The sequence below is a fragment of the Pelobates fuscus genome, chromosome 1 (genome assembly GCF_036172605.1).
Source record: "Pelobates fuscus isolate aPelFus1 chromosome 1, aPelFus1.pri, whole genome shotgun sequence".
In the NCBI taxonomy this organism is placed as follows: Eukaryota; Metazoa; Chordata; class Amphibia; order Anura; family Pelobatidae; genus Pelobates; species Pelobates fuscus.
The window spans coordinates 441,906,403-441,927,246 of NC_086317.1; the positions used below are offsets into that span (position 1 = coordinate 441,906,403).

At 38.4% G+C, this 20,844-nt stretch overlaps 1 protein-coding gene across 2 annotated transcripts in view; it reads right to left on the bottom strand.

Moving 5' to 3' along the window:
• Positions 1-20,844, bottom strand: part of IFT88 (intraflagellar transport 88) — an 87,154-nt gene that overhangs the window by 54,029 nt on the left and 12,281 nt on the right. For both annotated transcript variants that reach the window (XM_063444902.1, XM_063444901.1), the window contains exons 8-15: positions 19,873-19,963; positions 15,298-15,402; positions 14,608-14,710; positions 11,957-12,071; positions 11,148-11,379; positions 9,765-9,835; positions 7,819-7,905; positions 2,443-2,542 (exon numbers count right to left, since the gene is read on the bottom strand). In XM_063444902.1, the coding sequence (XP_063300972.1) occupies positions 2,443-2,542; positions 7,819-7,905; positions 9,765-9,835; positions 11,148-11,379; positions 11,957-12,071; positions 14,608-14,710; positions 15,298-15,402; positions 19,873-19,963 (904 nt within the window). The remainder of the gene's footprint in view (positions 1-2,442; positions 2,543-7,818; positions 7,906-9,764; positions 9,836-11,147; positions 11,380-11,956; positions 12,072-14,607; positions 14,711-15,297; positions 15,403-19,872; positions 19,964-20,844) is intronic.

The following is a 20,844-nucleotide window of genomic DNA, read 5'->3' on the forward strand; positions in this document are numbered from 1 at the left end:
TTCAGCCGGTCGCATAGGAAAGCATTTACAATGCTTTCCTATGGACGCTTGCGTGCTCTCACTGTGATTTTCACAGTGAGAATCTCGCAAGCGTCTCTAGCGGCTGTCAATGAGAAAGCCACTAGAGGATTTGGGGGAAGGCTTAACCCATTAATAAAAATAGGAGTTTCTCTGAAACTGCTATGTTTATAAAAAAAATGGGTTAACCCTAGCTGGACCTGGCACCCAGACCACTTCATTAAGCTGAAGTGGTCTGGGTGCCTAGAGTGGTCCTTTAATGACAACGGCATTTTTTGCTGTTTGTGTTCAACTGCAATTTGCATTTGACTAATTTATTGCACCGACGCATATTATATACCGTTTTTTAAAGGACAGAAAGGGCTTTAATTTGATGTAATATATATATATATATATATATATATATATATATATACACACACACACATATATATACACACACATACACATGCTTATTTATTATAAAAAAAATACAGAAAATGCAAAAAAAAATGAAAAATTTTGTGGTTTGTTTTTTTTTTTTTTTTTTTTACAGTTTTTGCAATAATAATGTGTGCACACTTAGTGCAGGTTAAGGAAAGTAATTAAAAATAAATTAATTTAGTTGTTCTGATTTACAGAATATATAATGTGTCTGGGATTTTAAGTTTTTTTTGGTAGTTACAGGTCACAAAGCACAAGGAGTAAAATAAACTTTTAATGTGGAGAAATTTTAGAATTTGGTATGTTTATCTTGTAAGCTTAATAGCCATAAAAGAAAACAAAAGTGCCACACAAAAGTATATATTTATCCCTTTAATGACGAGTGACGGACCTCGTCCGTCACGCGGTAAAATTAACCCCAGATCGCCGCAATCGAGGCGATCGTGGGGCTAATAGTGCTCCAAGCTGCCTCTGTATTAGAGGCAGACCGGGAGCACCGGATCGGGCTGTCCCAGTACATGTGCCCGCTCTGACAGCATGTCAGAGCGAGCACATGTGCTGTGTATACTCACCTCCGCCTCCCTGCACCTCCGGGTTCACTGTGAAGTGCAGGGAGACGGATCAGTGCTGATCCTGCCCCCTGGTGGAAAAAAAATAATGTTTAATTAAAATCCCACCCCCCTTTACCCATTTTAATATAAAAATAACCCCTTCCCTGCCAATTGATCACCGACTACAGTGATCAATTGGCAGGGATTACATTTTAATATGATTTTTTTTTTTTAACCCTCAGGGGTTACATTTATTTTATTAATTTAAATATTTTAAAATGATAAATTTAGCTAGCTGGGGAGGGTGGAAGTTAGTGGGGAATTGGGGGATTTAGTGTTAGGCTAACTAGGGGTTAACATTAAAAAAGTTTTAAAATAAGCTTTAAAAAGTAAAAAAAATTAAGTTACATTTTTTTTAATAACGTTTAAGTAAAAAATTAAAAAAATAAACACTTTACCCAGTCCAAATAAAAATTAACCCCTTCCCTGCCAGTCGATCACTGCCTACAGTGATCAAAATACAGATCACAGTATTATACTGTGATATTATACTGTGATCTAATTTTTTTTTAACCCCTGAGGATTAACTTTTATTTATTTATTAACGCTCAGGGGTTAAATTTATTTAATTAACTAATTTAAACATCTAATACAGAGGCAGACCGGAGCACCATTAACCCCGCGATCGCCGCAATTGCGTTAAGGGTTTCCCGTGAGTGACGGACCTCGTCCGTCACTCGTCGTTAAGGGGTTAAAGTTCAATTTACAGAGCAGGAGATAAAAAAAATAAAACAAGTTAACAACTGATTGAAAAATGAAATAATTTTTTTTGTCATGCAGACTATGTCAATCAAAGCCAGGGGAGGTATGGCTAGGACTCTATACACAAAAACAAAAGTGATTTAACTCCTAAATGGCAGATAATTGAGCAGTGAGACTGCAGGGGCATGTTCTATACACTAAAACGGTTTCATTAAGCAATAGTTGCTTTGCCTATAGTATCGCTTTAAGCTGCAAGTTCATGAGAATTTAAACCACAACAGATCGTCATTTAATACTTTTATGTATGTACTATATCCTGTGTGACTTTCTCTTAAAAGATTATTATTATTAGCACTCTAATCTAATCAGACTCAATTAATATTTTTTTACTTCTCATAAGCCAAACCAAAACCCTACCTAAAAAGCAGTTAATTCTGACATGTGAGAATTTTCCATGTAAAATCAAGTAAAAACTATCTATTTCCACTACTTCGAATCTTTCTCACTAGCCATTAAAAAAAAAAAAAAAAAAAAGTAAATTTGATCAGATCTTTGGATGACATTCATTTACAAAGTTTCCAGATGTAGCAATATAACTAGAATGATGGCAATATAACAGTTTAATGTTTAGTATAATCTTAACAATAAGATGAACTGAGACAAACACATAGAATGTAGATGTACTGACCTTAGTAAAATTTTTCTGTCTGAGGTAAGTTATAGCTTTGTTTATTTCCAAATCGTTTGCCAATTCCACATACGGAGATGCCTTAACCACTTCAACACACCTTCATAGAAACAAATATGAATGTTTATTTTATTGGCAAAACCAGAAATCCAAATATAAACCAAGTACTTACTCCACCCTGTGGCAAAAAAAGAATTAACGTCTTTGAGACCATCGCTAATCTTAAACAACATTCTTTTTTTTTAAATCTTTATTTATAAGTTCATACATGTCTAATTGATATAACATACTTATAGGGTATATACTTGTATGGTTATACAGACAAAAATTACTAGCCAGTGGTACAAATATACAATGATCAATGAGATGTTCCATACCAGGTTACACAAGACTGGTCTAGCCAATGCAATTATGAACAGTAATGGGAGTTTATCCTTCAATATACATTAGTTTACTATCCTGGTTTTGTGAGGTAAGGACAATCGATCTCTCTCGAGGATATGTCTTCGGCCTCTGTTCTAGCTTAGATGCTAGTTGCTATCCACGTGTAGACCTTTCTTTATCTCTGTGTATCAATATACTCTATACATTTGCGGCCTGTGGCCTTGTATCTGTGTCTTATACACCCTATCATGACATGAACAATTTTATGATATGACCCGAGAGTGGGTCGGGGTGAAAAGTAGAGAAGTTTGGGAGGAGAAGAGAAGGGAGGGGAGAGGGGGGGGAGGGGTAGTACAGGGTTGCGTCCGTGTGGAATGGGCATCCATGAGATCGGGGTGGCCGGCACCGGTGGCCATCTCCAAAACGTGTGTACCTGAAAATTCGTCACTGTGTCTATGTCATTCTCAACTATCAGTATAGTCCTCCCACGGCTCCCATGTCTTGATGAATTGAGGATATGTGTCCCTTATTTGTGCTGTCAATTTATCCATAAGGTGTGCCTCTTTGATGTTGTGGATGACTTTTTCTATTTGTGGCATGTCAGTTTGTAGCCAGGTATGCGCCAAGGCTCGCCTTGCGGCCAGGGATATCTTATTGAACAATCTTTGTTCTTTGTTGGTCAGGCCGTCAACTGGTCTGGCTATCAGGAAGGACCATGGGTCCGGGGTCAGTGTTTTGTGTAGTACTTCTGTCATAAGGTGGGCTATTCCTTCCCAGTATGTCATTACCTTGGGACACGTCCACCACATGTGTAGGTACGTACCCTTCTCCCCGCACCCCCTCCAGCATGTGTCAATGGGTGTTTTACCCATGCGGTACAGTTTAACCGGTGTGGTGTACCACCGCATAAGAGTTTTATAGCATTGTTCTTGATGGAGTACACAGATGGATGTTTTTGCTGCTGCTTTCCAGATATCTTGCCACTCTCCCCCCTCTAGTGTTTGTTGTAGATCGGTTTCCCATTGTGTGACATAAGCGGGAGTGTATGTCTTGTCTGTTGGTGCGCTTAATTGGGTGTAGAGGAGGGTGATTAGGCCGGTACGTGGCCCTTCGGATATGCACAATTTTTCAAAGAATGTTGGTCTGGTATGAGCGGCCTCCCTCACCTGTGTCTTACCCGCAAAGTCCCTGAGCTGAATATATCTGAAGTGGTCCTTTGTGGTTAATGGGGCCAGGGTGGCGAGGTTTTCGAAGGTTCTGAGAGTACCTGCCTGGTATAGCTGGTGATATCTTTGGATTCCCGTGTTCTCTATTCCCCGAAAGTCTCTAGCTGTCAGGCCAGGTGGAAAGGCGTTATTGCGTAGGTACGGTGTTAGGGGTGAGGTGGGTTGTGTTAAGGCGTGTTTGTGTGCCGTGGCGTCCCAGATCCTGATCGAGTTCAGGATTGCTGGGCAGGTCGTAGAGATAACCGGTCTGTCCAGCTTGGGGACCCAGATCCAATATTGCGGTAGGTCCGTGTTCATGATCATCGTTTCTAGATCGACCCATCTGTGGGTGTCAGGTGGCGAATGCCACTCTATTATTTGCGCTAATTGTGCAGATAGGTAGTAGGCGTGGAGATGGGGTAGCCCAAGACCGCCCCTGCTTTTGGGTGTATATAGGGTTTGTCTCGCTATCCTGTGCCTCTTCCCTGCCCATATGAAGTCGTCTATTGCTGTTTGAATTGGTTTTAGGTCTCCTTTAGTGACCCGTACCGGTAGGGCTTGGAAGAGGAACAGGAGGCGCGGCAAGATATTCATCTTGACGCTGTGTTGTCTGCCTATCCATGAGATGGGTTTTTCATGCCACTTGGTAATGCCTTTTATCAGTGTGGTTATCAGTCTTTTATGGTTTTCCGCATACAGGTCTTTAGGGTCGGGGGGGGAGTGCCACTCCTAGGTATTTAATTGGGCGGCTGCTAATGTTCAGTGGGTATGTGTTGGCCAGCCATGCGATGTCTGAGTCTGAGAGTCCGATGGGCATGCCCACCGATTTGTCAACATTTATCTTGTACCCTGAGACGCGGTTATATTCGTCGAGTAGATCAAGAAGGTTTGGCACTGAATCTTTCGGGTTGAGGGTCAGCATGATGTCATCGGCGTAGGCCGAAACTTTAAACTCCTCTGACGCTACCCTGACACCTCTGATCCCCGGGTGTTCCCTAATGAGCCGCAAGAGCGGTTCCAATGCTAATATGAATAGGAGGGGGGACAGGGGGCATCCCTGTCGCGTGCCGTTTTTAAGGGCAAAGGGGCGTTGTGTTGTTCCAGGTACTAGTGTTTGTGCTCTGGGGTTCGCGTATAGGGCCTGGATTGCGTTGATAAATGTGTCTGGTAGGTGCATGTCGCGCAGTAATGTGAAAAGAAAGGGCCAGAGGACCCGATCAAACGCCTTCTCCGCATCCAGAGAGAGGATCAGAGAAGGCGTCTGTTTCTTGCCCGTCCTCCATATGAGGTCCACCGCTCTTCGTGTGTTCTCATACAACTGTCGCGTGGGGACGAAGCCCACTTGGTCGGGGTGTATACATGCTGTGAGGAGCGGGTTCAGCCGGTTGGCTAGTAGTTTTGCGTAAGCTTTGAGGTCAAAATTTATTAGGGATATGGGCCGGTAATTGGTGATGCTGGTGGTATCCTTATCAGGTTTGGGGATTAGGGTGATGTCTGCTGTCGAAAGGTCTTGGTGTGGCATTTCGCCTTGTGTCCAGCATTTGTACATGTTGGTTAGGTATGGCATTAAGTCGTCCTTGAATGTCTTGTAGTATGTGCCGTCAAATCCATCAGGGCCTGGGGCTTTGTTCCCCTTAAGCCCTGCGACAGCCGCAACTACTTCGTCCATTTCTATTGCGTTTCCCAGGGGCTCTGTCAGGTCTGTGGCAAGTTTCGGGAGTCGGGCCCTGGCTAGGAATGCCTGAAGCTCCGACATGTACTCGGTATTGGACTCTGTCAGGGTGGGGGAGTGGTTATATAGTTGTGCATAGAACTGTGTGAATTCATCGTTCACCTCACTGGGGTTGGTAAGGACCGTTCCTTGTGCGTTTTTGACGATGATTGTCGTGGTTTTATGTGCTCTAGGTCGTAGGGCTCTTGCGAGAAGGGTGTCCATTTTGTTGGACTTCTCGTAGAAAAGTCTTTTGGTGTGGCGCATGTCATTGCTGACCTCGTCCAACATCAGCTCTCTGATCATCCGTCTAAGTTCCTGTAAATCTCTATATGTTGTGGGTGTAGCATTTTGTTTATGTTGCTGCTCTGTTCTGCGTAATTGCTTGAGTAGGTCCGTAAGCTTGTCGTATTTCTGCTTCTTGTGTTGTGTGGCTAGCTTAATAAGAAGGCCTCTGATAACGGGCTTATGGGCCGCCCATAGGGTTGTGGGCGATATGTCCGGGGTGTCGTTGGCTTGGAAATATTGTGTTAGTTCGCGTCTAACACTCTCTTGGACCTGCAGGTTCTTAAGAAGGGAGGGGTTCATTCTCCACTTCCAGGGTGTGCGTGTGCCCGCAGTTTTAAGGGTTATTTCAATATCTGCGTGGTCTGACCAGGAGATTAGGTTAATCGCAGTAGTTTTGACCCACTGCATGCCCAATTTGTTTGTGAGAAATAGGTCGATGCGCGAGTAGGTGGCATGGGAGGCAGAGTAGAACTTAAACAACATTCTTAAAGTGACAGTATAATGAAAAGCATGGCATTACGTGACAGAGCACAATTACCATCAGATTTTACGTTTACTCGGCTCTATCCAGTCCGGATAAAGCAGGGGTGTCAAGACAACATATAGTATAACATAATGGTGATGGTGTTTGCACTGTGAAACACAAAGTTATAAAGAAGTGGAATTTTCTAATTTTAAGACTGGATTGGTTAACGCAGAGTGATCCCTATGATGTTGGCATGTTTGTAATTTATTTACTTGTTTCTTCAGCATGTTTGCACAATAATTAATTTATATCGACTGCTTTAGAAACATTTATTTTAGTATATACACACCATACAGGCACTTGGCACCTAGTCCCCTCGTGGGTAGGGGTGTATTAACACCCCTACACAAAATGCAAGGCAAAGGCAGCATTTCAGAAGTGATATGCTTTGTTCAGTTACAATAACTTTCTATATGTAAAATGTACCACAATAAGTATAAGCTCGGCCGTCAACTTCTGTTGGATAAACAATCCCCAAGTGGTCCATCTGTGAGCACTAATGGATGTTTTAACGAGTAGTTACCAGCTGTAAAAGTATATAAACACAATATTGTGCAGTACCATACTCTGACTGACATAAGATACCTGGGTCCCTTAAGAAACTTCGTGGTGCCATGGATGTTGATTATTACAGACTACCAGCGCCCAGAATATATATTATTTAAGATTATCATTTATTTAGTGCCACTATATTCTTCAGTGCTCTACAGTTATAAAAAAAAGGATATGTAGAGGTGAAGAAGGCCCTGCTCAAACAAGTTTACAATCTAAGATTTGAGATAAAAGAATATCGTTCGGTGTTGTGCCCAAGGACACTTACTGGTGAGGTGGTCCAACTTGGGTTTACTAATTCTAAATCTGTGACACTACCCCAGCTCTAACCAGCTGATATAAAAAACTACTTACAATTCTAGAGTATAAATTCCTGAACGGACCTCTAAATTTGTCTTAATCTGTTTCCAGCCAAATACTCTCCACAAACCACTTTTACACAGTTCTATTACACTTTCATCTATCTACATTGTCTTGGAAGCTTATTTATTAGAAATCATTCTTTAGAGGCAATAACATATGCAATCATCAGCATTTTCAGTATCCACCAAGAATGGCATATACGGCTTTTCTTTATCCCATTATAGCAATTTATTCACTGCACCCTTGAGTTTGCTTTTATCTTAAAAAACAAAAAATACAGTTTCAGAAGAAAAAAACAAACAAAAAAACAAACAAACAAAAAATACACAACTAAGAACACTTCCTACCAGTCATAGCCAACAGCAAAAGAGGTTTCGATTACAGGAGCGATTAGTTTTGCAGCTGTCATGATGAATTTTTCAGCCAGCGCTTTCCTAAAAAAAACCAAAAAAAAGTACAAGAAAAGTGTTTAAATAGAAATCATACTACCTTTATAACAAGCCTGTTATTATTCCACTCAACCCTGTGTAACAATAATACCTCAATCACCATAACCACTACAGCTTATTATAGTGATTAAGGTGCTGGAATGCAGTCCCTCCCCTGACAACATGTCTTTCAAATTACTGCAATTGTTTTCTTAATTTCCAGTCCCTGAACCCATCCACTTACCCGCTGACATTATATAGGGAAAATCTAGGCTTACCTGAACCTTTCAAGTACGGACACAATGGAATGATACATGGCATGTTCGTGCCATGCTACTCAGTCTCCTTTAAGTGTATCGTGTGCCCTCTATACTCCAGCAATGAAGGACACAGACTTGAACAGAATGTGCATGCTGACTCCAGCTGAGTACTTGGATGATCGAATGGGGAAGTTAGTCACTGTTTAGTGAACAAACCTCAAAGTTAAACATATTACACGGACGGCTTAGCTGTGCTGGTATTTATTTTCTTCTTAATAACTGGATGTCTTACCTCTTGCTCTTTGTTAAATTAGATTTTCTCTGTAATGGTACAAGCGGATTAAAACCTCTTTTAGAGTGCACCATCATTCAGAGTAACCTACTAAGTGTCTCTTTACATGTTCATATTTACATAGCTTGACATCTTGCTTTCCCCGTCCACAAGTGTGTAAGCAGCTCCATAGCAACGAGACCAAACTGACCAACCTCCTTATCCTGACCTACTGATTGCTTTTCTGCAAGCTGGTGGTTCAACTGGCTCTTATTAGTTTTTCACAATTCCTGCAAGTATATATAATGGTGGGCCAGGTGCAAACATTATCATAACCCTGGATATACTGATCATTAAGCTTTTTAAAGGGATCTTCAACATTGTTAAGATAAGGAATGATGTGTGCATTACAGCTGTTTTACAGAGATATATCCTGCAAAGTTCATATGAGTATTGTTTGCAACAGCCAGATCTAGGCATACATTCACTAAGCAATGCATTATAAGCCAACATCAGAGGTGCATAATTTAGTGGATTTTGACTACTGAACCCATAGAATAGGAACACGGTGATGATCAGGTCAAGATTTAGTTTATTTTAGTGCCTCTGCTCAGAGACACCTCTGACACAGTGAAGAGTCTATGAAGGTGTCACGAACGAGTCACAGAGTTATTTTAAAATTGAAGTGTGAGTCACCAAGCTACAATGTCACATACATAAAGGGTTAATAACTACTGTGCTAAGTGAAAAAGGAATGAGTATACCATTTGTATTTCGTTTGTAAATGCTGCAGATTAAGGAAATATTTCACTAAATTCCAAGTTGAAGCAAACTAAAAACTGATTGGAAACATTAAGAGGGACTCTATAGGCACCCATTCCACATCATCTCATTGACAATTGCCTGGGTGCAGTGTCCCTGTGCACTTTGCCATGCAGCTGCAAATACACAGCCACTAGAGGCACTTTCTGGCCTTTCACATTGTTTGACTCTGTGAAACGATGCTGGATGGCCTAAAGATGTGCATGAGGCCGTCCAGTGTCTTCTAAAAACCCATAGGAAAGCACAGAGTCAATGATTTCTTATGGGGAAGACCTAATGCGTGTCCGGTGCCCTCTGCCCCCATCGTCTGACATTGGTAAAGCTAAATCCAGTGCCAAGGGTAACCCTTTACTTGCCACTAGGGGGAGGGGGCTACAATGGAGGGGAGGAAGCTATCACTCAGAGTCTGAGAATTTTTTGAAGTTCCGTTGTTTCAGCCTAGATTTTGCCATTTGGTTTTTAATGGATACAATTCGGAGTTTAGTGAACAAACCCTCTAGTCATTTTGTTACCTTTCACGTTCCATTTGATGCAAACTGTCATTTTTGATAGCTTCAATGAGTAAATTTGCATGTGGATCATCCTAAAAATCAAAGAGAATTATAATATTAAGAACCCTCTTGAGATCATTTAGTTGGTGTAATTACTGCCGGACAATAAACAGATTGAATATTTATTCCATCACTGGCATGCGGTGTAAATTCCTTCATATTTTGGTTACATTATAAAGACTAATACTTATGTCATGGAAATAAAACATACACACACTACTTCATAGGTAAAGTGGATCTGGGGATTTTCATGGGTTAACCCTTATAAAGCCACAGCATTATTTGCCATCACAGCGATCCAGTCCTTAACTATCTTATGCCAGGACCGAAAGTCCTGCTTATTTGCAAACAGCGGTTCCATGTGACAATGATGTTGCCTGTTGCTCCAACGGTCTTTGTACAATTCACAGATCTACATTCTGAATAAGGTTCTCCAAGGATGATCGCAGGTGTAGTAACAAAGGGACTGCTGCTTAAGAAAAACAGTGTATTAGCCTGGTAATCCCTTAAAGGGTTACTCCAAGCACCATAACCAATTCAGCGACTTGAATTTGTCATGGTTCCTGAAGTCTGTATGCACAGTGTTGCACATATGAAGTTCACCCCCTTTGCTGTCTGAGGTATACCTCCATTCCCTGGCAGCTTCATCAGCCAGCGTGGAACAAGATACATTACGTACATATTTCTATGCACGGAGGGTCTTCATTGGCTGAGAGCAGTCAGCTGATGCTCTCAGCCAATTAATCACCGTCAGGACAGTATGTGGACTGAAGCTGGATGTTGTCAAAGCCGGCATGAGAGAACCCTCTGCGTTATAGTGTTTAGGACGGTTGGAGTAGCATTACTGACAAGCATATGCATTATGATCTCCTAAAATGATGGTATTTATTCTCTAAAGAGGGATTTGTGGGGAACTGGAAAGGGAATGTGTAAATTTTAGACCACAAAAGCAGAGCTGAAAAATTAGCTGAGTTGGACAAATGTTTAAAATTTGGTTATCTTTTTTTGGCATTTGCCAGTTTGCCACAATTACTGGTTCACTAAAGAAGCCTCAGTGTCCTATTTCTCCCTATTTCCCCAACAACTGAAAGTTCTCAATAGAAGAATCCTCATTTCCTTTCACTTTGAGGATTGATGATCGTATCTAAACTGGTTTATAATACTTTTGTATTGTACAATTTACATTGTATACCGGTCCCATCCAGACCAGCTGAAGATATGAGAGAGAAACGGTGCAGATGCAGTTTATGGTCCTTACATAGGAAAAAAACGTGTTCAGCGGCCAAATTCTCCACTGTTTTGGTATCTGTAGGATACGATATCTGCATCTCAGTTTCCACTTACACTGGGTGAAATATACTTGTCTTCATCATCAATCCCTAGGGGTACAGCAATCAGTTTTTGGAAGGCTTTTTTCATTTTTTCGCGGTCCCCAACAGCAAAATAGCAAAGAATCAAATTGAAGCCAGCTTTCAGATTGGGGGATTCTGCCATGATGTGCTCAAAAGAGTTAATAGCATCCGCATATTGACCAGTCTTGACAAATGCTACGCCAATGTTTTGCATTATCTTGATTCTGTGAAAAATGACAAAAATATTCTTAACGACTTGTTTAGATGTATTTTATGCAACAATTTTAGTAAAAACATAAAAAAAAAAAAAAAAATACTAAAAAATAAAAACATATTCAGAACACATAAAATATTCTGCATTAGGTGCACTATTTATTAAAAAAAATGTAAACATAAAATCAGATTTTTATCCCCAACGGCTACCAATGGTTAATTATTTATGGATTACCCAACTTAAAGGTGAAGATAATTGAAACATCAGCCTTTGACTGTCCAGAAGTCTATTCTGTTATGCAAAAATAAAAATGATATTTTGCATGGTGCTCGCTCAGATGCAGTCTTCCATTTGGAATGTTGGAAGTGCCTCTAAACCTCTTCTCGATATTGATATTCATTATATAATAACTGGTCCACTGATTTCCAACGTATATGAAATTGAGTCAATAGCACAAGGAGTACATGGGCATGTTGCTTCTGTTACTATTTCGTGGCCCGTGGCATTAAATCTGTCACCCATGCAGCCAATTAGGCAAAGTCAGATCAAATTTACCCTGCTTACATAACATTTCATTTATCACTCACCTCATCTCTTTGTGGGCCCCTGGGATCTGATCAAGAGCCATTCGATAAAATTTAATAGCCTTTGAATAATTCCTCTGTTTCAGATAAATGTTTCCCATGTTAACTTTCAGGCGGCCTTTAGAAGGAAAATAAATCACTTATTTTACACGAAGCACTAGAATCAATTATGTTAGGTGAAGCACTAGAATTTGGGGGTATGTGTAGTGTTGCCATGTTCAAATTAAGAATGAGATAGCAACACTGTACAAAAAGAGCCAGGACAAGTGAATAACCCATGGATCAACCGTGGCTGACCATGCAGGTGGCTTTTGTTAAAGGAACACTATAGTCACCTAAATTACTTTAGCTAAATAAAGCAGTTTTAGTGTATAGATCATACCCCTGCAATTTCACTGTTCAATTCACTGTCATTTAGGAGTTAAATACCTTTTCTTCTGAAGGTGCTGCCCTCGCCACACCTTCCCTGGCTATGATTGACAGAGCCTGCATGAAAATAAAACTTGTTTCACTTTCAAACAGATGTAATTTACCTTAAATAATTGTATCTCAATCTCTAAATTGAACTTTAATCACATACAGGAGGCTCTTGCAGGGTCTAGCAAGCTATTAACATAGCAGGGCATAAGAAAATCTTAATTAAACAGAACTTGCAATAAAGAAAGCCTAAATAGGGCTCTCTTTACAGGAAGTGTTTATGGAAGGCTGTGCAAGTCACATGCAGGGAGGTGTGACTCGTGTTCATAAACAAAGGGATTTAACTCCTAAATGGCAGTGGATTGAGCAGTGAGGCTGCAGGGGCATGTTCTATACACCAAAACTGCTTTATTAAGCTAAAGTTGTTCAGGTGACTATAGTGTCCCTTTAACATGATAGAATTCATCCTATGGCCATACCTTACAACTTAATGTATCTAGATAACTGGTCAATTATAATTATTGTTGGATTTGACTAACTTGGCATTTGTAAACAAACATCTCTCTCAAAAACGACATATTTCAATAATTAATTTGTGTGAAGATGCACAATGAAGCTAGTATCAGCACTGTCCAGGAGGCAGACAATTAAAACAATATCTGCATTTAGCATGGCTTGCTATAGCTTTACTGGCCCCACTACACATTATTACATAATGAAAATCAAAGTGTGGACTGAGGATGCATCATTCACCCTGTGCATTATCACCATCCAATCAAAATCAAGATTAGATGACTACATGAGCCAGACATTTTTTTGTAAAAACATTTGTGATGGTTTGTCACGTTTACCACATCCAAATATGTATTTATAGCATTTTTTTTATCTACAAATTGACACCATGTTAAACCTGAATTACAGATACACATTAGTCCTTTTAAAAACATGTTTAGAAAAACTTGTAAAAATAAAACTCATGACGTCATCAACTCTGAACTGGTTAAATATTTATGGCATCAAGAATTGTAGGATTTTTCAGAAAAAAAGAAAGAAAAAAGTAGTTTGTATTTTTTAAATGTAAAGAAAATGCTGAGTATTCCCATTCCTGGGATAATTAGTACTTTGGGCAGAGCAATAAATGAATCCCTTATATGCAAGTCAAGTCTAACACAACACTTCCTTGTACGTTGAGGATCACAGAAATTCTTGTGGTTTCTAAGACCTAGAAATGGCAGGCTAACAAAACACAGCAACATTTGTTTACCCCAGTCCTTTGCCTTAGCAATTCAAAATTTCCCTGACGTACCTGAATTTGAGCATCAACTGGTAAAATGTAATGTTTTTTTTAACAAGATGGGCAAGGCTAACCCCCACCCAAAAATAAATAGAAAATAAACACACCTGCCTGATCAACAGGTACCTTATCTGACCCTCTGAGGTTTATTCACCAGGACAAAAATACATGAAGTGCAAATAAGTCTGCCTGTGTAAACATTTGCTGTTTCAGTCTAAATTTTGCCCTACAGATTTCAATCCACTGCTTAAAGTAAACCTGCCTTCTACAAGTTGTCTGGATGACAAACACACTAAAAGAAAAAGGTATAAAAGTAAAGAACCAATAAATATTAAAATAAATAAGTTAATACAGAAATTCCAATGATCACCTAAACAAAGAAAGAACCATCAGTTATTCTCCTATATTACGACATGCCAAGGCTGCTTCCTCCATTCCCTTGGCATGTGAATAAGGATAATATATTGCAAACATAATTTGCAGTCATATACAGACAAGCTCACACAGATTTATACACAGACAGACAGGCTAACACATATAGGCTCACACAGAATTACAGACAGACAGACAGGCTAACACAGATTTACACAGAGACAGACAGGCTCACGCAATTCTACACACAGATTCACACATTTTTATATACATACTGACAGAGACATTTACACAGAGACAGACATGTTCACACAGTTCTACACACAGATTATTGTATTTATATACATACTGACAGGTTCACACAGATTTACACACATACTGGCAAGCTCATATAGACAGACAAAACTAAAGAGGGCATTTAAATAAAAGGTCTCAAATTATGTGTATTACCCATTCACACATATGTGAATACTGCACTATAACATTGTGGACTGGCTTGAGGACTGAAATGTCAACACAGAGACATTGCTGTTGCACAGAGCAATAAAACAAACAGTGACAGTGCACACACCTGCATGGCTAAACATTTTATTTTTCACAATCACTTGGTATGTGTTGATAGCCTCTGCATAGAGCTCATTTGCTGAGTACTGAGTGGCCAGGTTTAGCAATACCTATATAAAGGGGGAAAAAAAGTTTGAGGATGAAATTAAAGTCTTGTGTAAACACTTTACAATCAATCAACGTTTCTCTATTACAGACAGTAAAACAAAACTTCCAATACAGGTGAACAGTAGGCCAGCTGATGAGATTCATCTGTGAGTACTCAATGTGGCAACTCAATTGGATTTCAGGTCTTATTTTAATTGATGTTTTGTTTCTCATTCCATCTATGTGACATTATATATATATATATATATATATATATATATATATATATATATATATATCAAAAATAGACCTTATCAAACAATGGATGGGATGGGAAGCAAAACAATAATTACAAATATAAAAAACGCAAAACATAACCCTGTGGGGAAAAAAGTGATATTGTGTCTAGTTTATGCGGCTTTGTTTCTCTGTATTGTGACAAATTTGATAAGTATTTTATATATTACATATATTAAAACATTTAATTAAATTAAAAAACAATTAGGAAAAAAAACACAAAAAAATAAAACGTCCCCCAAGACAATTTCTATACATTTTTGGTTAGTGTATATATCCAAATAATTAATGAGAAGCCATTCAATAAACTTACAGAGTATGTCAGGTCAAGGTTAATGTTTTCCGGAGAGATTACTTGCTCCCTTTGCCGGACCAAGACCCTCTCCTTCCTTCCGGCTTCCTTTGCTTTTTCTAAGGCCTAAGAAAAGAAAGGAATAAATAAAAGTATTCTCTATGGCAGTTCCATTTATTATATGTTGATGGAAACTGGACATATTGGAATCCATAGCATAATGCAGAGTAGCAATAAAACTACAAGAGACAGGTTACAATGTGATGCAGTCTAGACATATTGATATCCATAGCATAATGCAGAATAACAATAAAACTACAAGAGACAGGTTACAACGTGATGCAGTCTAGACATATTGATATCCATAGCATAATGCAGAATAACAATAAAACTACAAGAGACAGGTTACAACGTGATGCAGTCTAGACATATTGATATCCATAGCATAATGCAGAATAACAATAAACCTACAAGAGACAGGTTACAATGTGATGCAGTCTAGACATATTGATATCCATAGCATAATGCAGAATAACAATAAAACTACAAGAGACAGGTTACAACGTGATGCAGTCTAGACATATTGATATCCATAGCATAATGCAGAGTAGCAATAAACCTACAAGAGACAGGTTACAATGTGATGCAGTCTAGACATATTGATATCCATAGCATAATGCAGAATAACAATAAAACTACAAGAGACAGGTTACAACGTGATGCAGTCTAGACATATTGATATCCATAGCATAATGCAGAGTAGCAATAAAACTACAAGAGACAGGTTACAACGTGATGCAGTCTAGACATATTGGAATCCATAGCATAATGCAGAATAACAATAAAACTACAAGAGACAGGTTACAACGTGATGCAGTCTAGACATATTGGAATCCATAGCATAATGCAGAATAACAATAAAACTACAAGAGACAGGTTACAATGTGATGCAGTCTAGACATATTGATATCCATAGCATAATGCAGAATAACAATAAAACTACAAGAGACAGGTTACAATGTGATGCAGTCTAGACATATTGATATCCATAGCATAATGCAGAATAACAATAAAACTACAAGAGACAGGTTACAACGTGATGCAGTCTAGACATATTGATATCCATAGCATAATGCAGAATAACAATAAACCTACAAGAGACAGGTTACAACGTGATGCAGTCTAGACATATTGATATCCATAGCATAATGCAGAATAGCAATAAAACTACAAGAGACAGGTTACAATGGGATGCAGTCTAGACATATTGATATCCATAGCATAATGCAGAATAACAATAAACCTACAAGAGACAGGTTACAACGTGATGCAGTCTAGACATATTGATATCCATAGCATAATGCAGAATAACAATAAACCTACAAGAGACAGGTTACAATGTGATGCAGTCTAGACATATTGATATCCATAGCATAATGCAGAATAACAATAAAACTACAAGAGACAGGTTACAATGTGATGCAGTCTAGACATATTGATATCCATAGCATAATGCAGAATAACAATACAACTACAAGAGACAGGTTACAATGTGATGCAGTCTAGACATATTGGAATCCATAGCATAATGCAGAATAACAATAAAACTACAAGAGACAGGTTACAATGTGATGCAGTCTAGACATATTGATATCCATAGCATAATGCAGAATAACAATAAAACTACAAGAGACAGGTTACAACGTGATGCAGTCTAGACATATTGATATCCATAGCATAATGCAGAATAACAATAAAACTACAAGAGACAGGTTACAACGTGATGCAGTCTAGACATATTGATATCCATAGCATAATGCAGAATAACAATAAAACTACAAGAGACAGGTTACAATGGGATGCAGTCTAGACATATTGATATCCATAGCATAATGCAGAGTAGCAATAAACCTACAAGAGACAGGTTACAACGTGATGCAGTCTAGACATATTGATATCCATAGCATAATGCAGAATAACAATAAAACTACAAGAGACAGGTTACAATGGGATGCAGTCTAGACATATTGATATCCATAGCATAATGCAGAGTAGCAATAAACCTACAAGAGACAGGTTACAATGTGATGCAGTCTAGACATATTGATATCCATAGCATAATGCAGAATAACAATAAACCTACAAGAGACAGGTTACAATGTGATGCAGTCTAGACATATTGATATCCATAGCATAATGCAGAATAACAATAAAACTACAAGAGACAGGTTACAACGTGATGCAGTCTAGACATATTGATATCCATAGCATAATGCAGAATAACAATAAAACTACAAGAGACAGGTTACAACGTGATGCAGTCTAGACATATTGATATCCATAGCATAATGCAGAATAGCAATAAAACTACAAGAGACAGGTTACAATGTGATGCAGTCTAGACATATTGATATCCATAGCATAATGCAGAATAACAATAAACCTACAAGAGACAGGTTACAACGTGATGCAGTCTAGACATATTGATATCCATAGCATAATGCAGAATAACAATAAAACTACAAGAGACAGGTTACAATGTGATGCAGTCTAGACATATTGATATCCATAGCATAATGCAGAATAACAATAAAACTACAAGAGACAGGTTACAACGTGATGCAGTCTAGACATATTGATATCCATAGCATAATGCAGAGTAGCAATAAAACTACAAGAGACAGGTTACAACGTGATGCAGTCTAGACATATTGATATCCATAGCATAATGCAGAATAACAATAAACCTACAAGAGACAGGTTACAATGTGATGCAGTCTAGACATATTGATATCCATAGCATAATGCAGAATAACAATAAAACTACAAGAGACAGGTTACAATGTGATGCAGTCTAGACATATTGATATCCATAGCATAATGCAGAATAACAATAAAACTACAAGAGACAGGTTACAACGTGATGCAGTCTAGACATATTGATATCCATAGCATAATGCAGAATAACAATAAAACTACAAGAGACAGGTTACAATGTGATGCAGTCTAGACATATTGATATCCATAGCATAATGCAGAGTAGCAATAAACCTACAAGAGACAGGTTACAACGTGATGCAGTCTAGACATATTGATATCCATAGCATAATGCAGAATAACAATAAAACTACAAGAGACAGGTTACAATGTGATGCAGTCTAGACATATTGATATCCATAGCATAATGCAGAATAACAATAAACCTACAAGAGACAGGTTACAACGTGATGCAGTCTAGACATATTGATATCCATAGCATAATGCAGAATAACAATAAAACTACAAGAGACAGGTTACAACGTGATGCAGTCTAGACATATTGATATCCATAGCATAATGCAGAATAACAATAAAACTACAAGAGACAGGTTACAATGTGATGCAGTCTAGACATATTGATATCCATAGCATAATGCAGAATAACAATAAACCTACAAGAGACAGGTTACAACGTGATGCAGTCTAGACATATTGATATCCATAGCATAATGCAGAATAACAATAAAACTACAAGAGACAGGTTACAACGTGATGCAGTCTAGACATATTGATATCCATAGCATAATGCAGAGTAGCAATAAAACTACAAGAGACAGGTTACAATGTGATGCAGTCTAGACATATTGATATCCATAGCATAATGCAGAGTAGCAATAAAACTACAAGAGACAGGTTACAACGTGATGCAGTCTAGACATATTGATATCCATAGCATAATGCAGAATAACAATAAAACTACAAGAGACAGGTTACAATGTGATGCAGTCTAGACATATTGATATCCATAGCATAATGCAGAATAACAATAAAACTACAAGAGACAGGTTACAATGTGATGCAGTCTAGACATATTGATATCCATAGCATAATGCAGAATAACAATAAAACTACAAGAGACAGGTTACAATGTGATGCAGTCTAGACATATTGGCATTAATAGAATTATGCAGAACAATGTTAAAAAAATTAAAAAATCATGGTACAGGTTTCTTGTTTTCACCTAAATTACTAGTCCGAATCAAATACTTCTCAGTACCTTGTGTTTGACCTACAGATTGTACGCACACTTTTAATCAGACCAGCTTGTGTCTGTCAAATTACACAGCCGTTAAAGGGCAATTGTCACTTCCTTTTTATTTATTTTTACATTATATTTACTTATTCCTGTATTTAATAAATATGTATCCGAGGATTATGAAAATAAAATTAAATATAGAAATCGCCATCTCTTCATTCTGTAACTGGGTGCCTCCATTTTAGCTCTCATTGTTTATAATTATTAGAAGCTCTGTCCTTCGCACCTGGCAGTCACCACGGATAAAATATACAGAGAAGAGAAGAAAATGAAACAATTTTTTATTTTTTTTTATTTCCGGCTATGTTTGCCCTGTTTGAATTGCTTTATGATGCCACTTGCTAAATCTTTAACATAAATTTTAAAGAAAACCGAGCATCTCATCAAGGAAAAACAAAGGTAACACGAATTAGAGGTGATTTTCAATGTTGTATTTAATGATGTAAATTCCAGAGAAGTAGCAGTTCCCCTTTAATGTGTTGTATTCAGCATTTCTATTTAGCTGATTATAAACGGCTCACCAGTTTTAAATCTCCACTGCTATTGGCAATGCAGCTTTCTTCAATCAGTTCATTCACTTTTTTCTCCAACTGCCTGATCTTTTCTTCAGGACTAAAACACAGATGAGGGAGGGATATTAGTGGGGAATGTAAAAACCTTTTCGGTAAAAACCAACAGCACCTTTTTGGGCTAAACATGGATCATCTCATAATACCACAGAAAATATATATTGGAGGAATGCGAGCACCATAGGAGGTGCACCCCACTGGATGTTTGACAGGTGACAAAATACCGAAAGAGCTTGGCTGTGAGGTTCATCCTTAATGTGTTGAGGTCCTAAACAATGGATGGCAAATCTCAACACTCTTGTGTGGTTGTGTGCTACATTTCTTCAGATGCTCAGCCAGAGCATCAATGGGATATAGTTTACAAACAACCACAGGCCAAGCTTAGATATCATTGCTCTAAGCCCTTTAGTAGCGCTATGTTAAAAATCTTAAAACAGCTTCGTTGTGAAAAGTGTTGTTATGACGCTGCGCTCTTACTATATCACTGTATCATTTTAGAGTTACTAGAACAATACTCGACCATTAAAAGGCAGATTTTTGATAGCAACATTTTACGTTATAGAAACATAAATGTGTGCAAGCATTGTGGGAAATGAAACCTGACCAGTGTCAGACTAGGCGCAGGCATAGGCAACCTTCGGCACTGAAGATGTTTTGGACTACACCTCCCATGATGAGCATTATGGGTGTAAGGGCATTATGGGGGATGTAGTCCCCATCATCTGGAGTGCCGAAGGTTGCCTATCCCTGGACTAGGGGAAGGTGAGTTACATCAAAATTTGATGACGTAGGCAAGTAACACGACAGAAATTTTTTTTAGGGAGTTTCCCATATTTGTTCAGATCTAAAATGTATGAGGCTTGAAAAAAGGAAAAAAATAAAATAAAAAAGTAAAAAGATAGTTGTTCTCATTTGAGCATAGCT